Source organism: Acanthisitta chloris, unplaced genomic scaffold (genome assembly GCF_000695815.1).
Source record: "Acanthisitta chloris isolate BGI_N310 unplaced genomic scaffold, ASM69581v1 scaffold42060, whole genome shotgun sequence".
Lineage (NCBI taxonomy): Eukaryota > Metazoa > Chordata > Aves > Passeriformes > Acanthisittidae > Acanthisitta > Acanthisitta chloris.
In genome coordinates, this window is record NW_008651911.1 from 424 (window position 1) to 3642 (window position 3219).

General features: G+C 46.0%; 1 protein-coding gene across 1 annotated transcript in view; it reads right to left on the reverse strand.

Moving 5' to 3' along the window:
- Positions 1–1868: 1868 nt before the first annotated feature.
- The window catches only part of LOC103802470 (focal adhesion kinase 1-like), a gene marked incomplete at its 5' end in the record, with an annotated part of 11026 nt that continues 9675 nt past the window's right edge, over positions 1869–3219 (reverse strand). The window contains one exon of the mRNA XM_009074953.1: positions 1869–3124. Within this exon, the coding sequence (XP_009073201.1) occupies positions 2915–3124 (210 nt within the window). The remainder of the gene's footprint in view (positions 3125–3219) is intronic.

Consider the following 3219-nt stretch of genomic DNA (forward strand, 5'->3'; position numbering starts at 1 on the left):
ATTTTCCCAAGCTGATAAATAGTAAAAAAGCCAACTCTAATTGCTTTTTCTTTTTCTAGCTGAGGAGAAGAAAGAAGAGGAAAAGAAAGAAGAATCAGAGGAATCTGATGATGACATGGGCTTTGGTCTTTTTGACTAATTAGTTTTGTACCTGTCCATAATAAAGAACATCTGCTTTACTGGTGTTTCTTACGTGGATGAATGTGAAGGGAGTGGGTGGAGGATCACCAGGTTACCTGCAGGTCCCCAAACTGCTGTCCTGTGTTCATCTGGGCCTTACAACTTCCCTTGTCAGTCTGTACTTCACAGAGACAGGGTCAGGGAAGGCTCCTAACTGCATCCACAGCCTATGGACAGAGGTGGGAATGTAATCCCAGGCAGCATGGGATGTGGTAGCAGTTTGGGGCTACAGGATGTGTCGTGATAGCCAAAGTGCTGAGATTTGGTTGGAGCTGCAGCCTCTTGTGCTGTAACATCTCTGGTTAGTTCCCATCTCCCACCAGTAGTGGAACCAGTGCACAGCAGGATCAGGTGCAATTCCCAGGTGAAGCCAGGATAGAACCTGTGTAATCTCACAGCAGGCAGAGCCTCACAGAGCTTACATACCCATCCCGGGTTGTATAAAATAATTTGCTTTTCCAGAGAAAAGGAGCAGGTTGTGTAAGATAATTTGCTTTTCCAGAGAAAAGGAGCAGCTTTGCAAACTGCTTTGAAGGGTGGGTGAGGGAGACTGTCAATGGAAGGAGTCACAGGAAGAAGTTCTACAATAACTTAGGGACTTTTTCCAGAGTAACTGGACCAAAGTGAGTGCTGTCTTGTTTATTGTAAAGTCTCAAATGAAACCTGTTAGCAAAGTGTAAGGATTCCAGAAGTTGTTCCACATCTAGAGCACAAATTGGTGCACCTTGAACCGTCCCATCTTCCCACAAAACGAGCTCATTTTTCTGAAAGGCACCCATGGAGGAATGCAGTCTGTGCAAGCCCATGCTGCTTACTGAGCTGCCAAAATAAATAGCTCCTGCAAACCCCTCAACTGCTGCATCCCTCACTGCTTTTTAAAGAAACCTTCCCTAGGAAAACTAAAGAATTTTTGAAGTAATTACAAGTCCCAGAGGTGGTAACACTGATGGTCTGTGCTCCTCAGCTGGGGGAGAAACTGCTTTCTCAGAAGACTCCTTAAATCTTGGATGTCCTTCCTGAGTGCTTAGTGTTGCTCCTCCAGTGCTGGATAAGTGAGTTCATAGCATGTTACGGGGTTGGAATGGACCTTACAGATCATCCAGTCCTAACCCCTGCCCTGGGCAGGGACAGCTCCCACCAGAGCAGGTTACTCAAGGCTTTATCCAACCTGGCTGTGAACACTGACAGGGTTGGGGCAGCCACAGCCTCCCTGGGCAACCTGTGCCAGTGTCTCACCACCCTCAGGAAAAATTTCTTCCTAACATAACACTTAACTTTCCCCTCTTTCAGTTTATACCCATTTCTCCTTATCCTGTCATTACAGTTCCTAACCAAGAGTCCCTCCCCAGCTTCCCTGGAGCCCCTTCAGATCCTGGAAGGTTCCTATCAGGTCCCCACACAACCTTCTCCAGGCTGAACAGCCCCAACTCCCTCAGTTCTGTCTTCATAGGGGAGATGCTCCAGTCCTTACAAACTTTGTGATCTCCTCTGGTCTTGCTCCAACAGTTCCATGTCCTGGTGTTGGGGACACCAGAATTGTGCACAGTACTCCAGGTGGGGTCTCACGAGAGCAGAGGGGGAGAATCACCTTAAAAACTTGTGGATTAGGGTGGAGGTAAAATTCCAAGCAGAGAAAATTCTCAGTGATTTGTTCTGCAGTGCACGCACACAAAATAATACAGTCAGAATTTCACTGGTAACACCTTTTTAATAGGTCAAAGTAACTGTACAGTTCATTATATTCTTCCTGAGAATAATTTATATCCCTCAACAGCAAAAAGGGAGTGTGGTTTTTTTTTTATTTTAACAGAACAGATGGCATAACTGGAAAACCAAGGAAAATCTAATTACACTGCTCTACTGTAACTCCTCCCAGGCAAGATAGACAAAAGGATGGGTTAGTTAACTACAGTGGGTTTAAAATAGTCATCATGGCTTTAATCTGTCTTTATAAATTATATAAAAATGGGGGACATGAATGGTTACAGAACTCCTCTAAATGCAGCTCTGAATTGCTCTGGTACAAAGCAGCATTTTCACTTCCAAGGAAAACAACATTGCTACAAAAGAACTGGCACGTTATCCTGGTGAAAAAGACGAGTGTTCAGTTGTGTCCTACAGCTAGTTCCAAACAAATGCTTCACACAGTCACATAAAAGTAAAAGGCAGGAAGATGAAGAGGGCTTTAGTCTGTCTTGAAATGACTGAAGTCTTGAAAATATAGCTTTTTATTCTTTCTCTGTAAATCGTGATTAGCATATTGCGACGTAAGTGTTCTAATAAAAAAAAATTCCAGTCTGGATAGTTCATATACTGTGGGCAAGAATTCTCAGCCCTGAGGTTTCCCCGAATTCTTCACTTCACAATATCTTTCTCCCATCTGCTGCTCCAACAGTTGTGGCTCCGTGGCCCTGTGGCAGCTCCAGGCCAAGTGTGTCCCGTGCGACGGTGTCGACCGCACTGTGCCCCGCGGCCGTGAGCTCCCCAGGACTTCTGTACAAACTTCATCTGGTGAGAATGCCACTCTCTGAATCCCAGACCAGCTTGGCCTTATGGTAAAAACGTAGTTAAACTGTTGTAATGAGAGAACCAGCCGTGGTCAGTCAGGTCTGCTGAAGCAAGAGGCGCTGGAAAGCCAGGACTGCACTGGGTTAATCCTCACTGCTGGTGGAAGGTGAAGGAACATCCTGTCGCAAGCAGAATTCTGAGACTGATGGAACTCTTCCCTCAGTGCTTAGTGTGGTCTGGACTGGCTGATTTTCAGTCTGGCTTGATCGATAACATCCAGCAAATTTTTGGCATCCACAGCCAGGGCGTGAGCAGCCGTCAGCATCTGCTTCTTGTACTCCTGCTGCAGGCTGGTCATGACGTACTGCTGGGCCAGTTTCATCTTGTTGATGAGCTCAGCCAGGTCTGAGTTCAGCAGCTTCTGGGCCATCTCAATCTGCAACGAGACGAGTCAGTCAGCACTGGGGGTGTTAGATGCACTGCACTCACAGCAGTGATCATAAAATCTCAGAATCAACCAGGTTGGAAAAG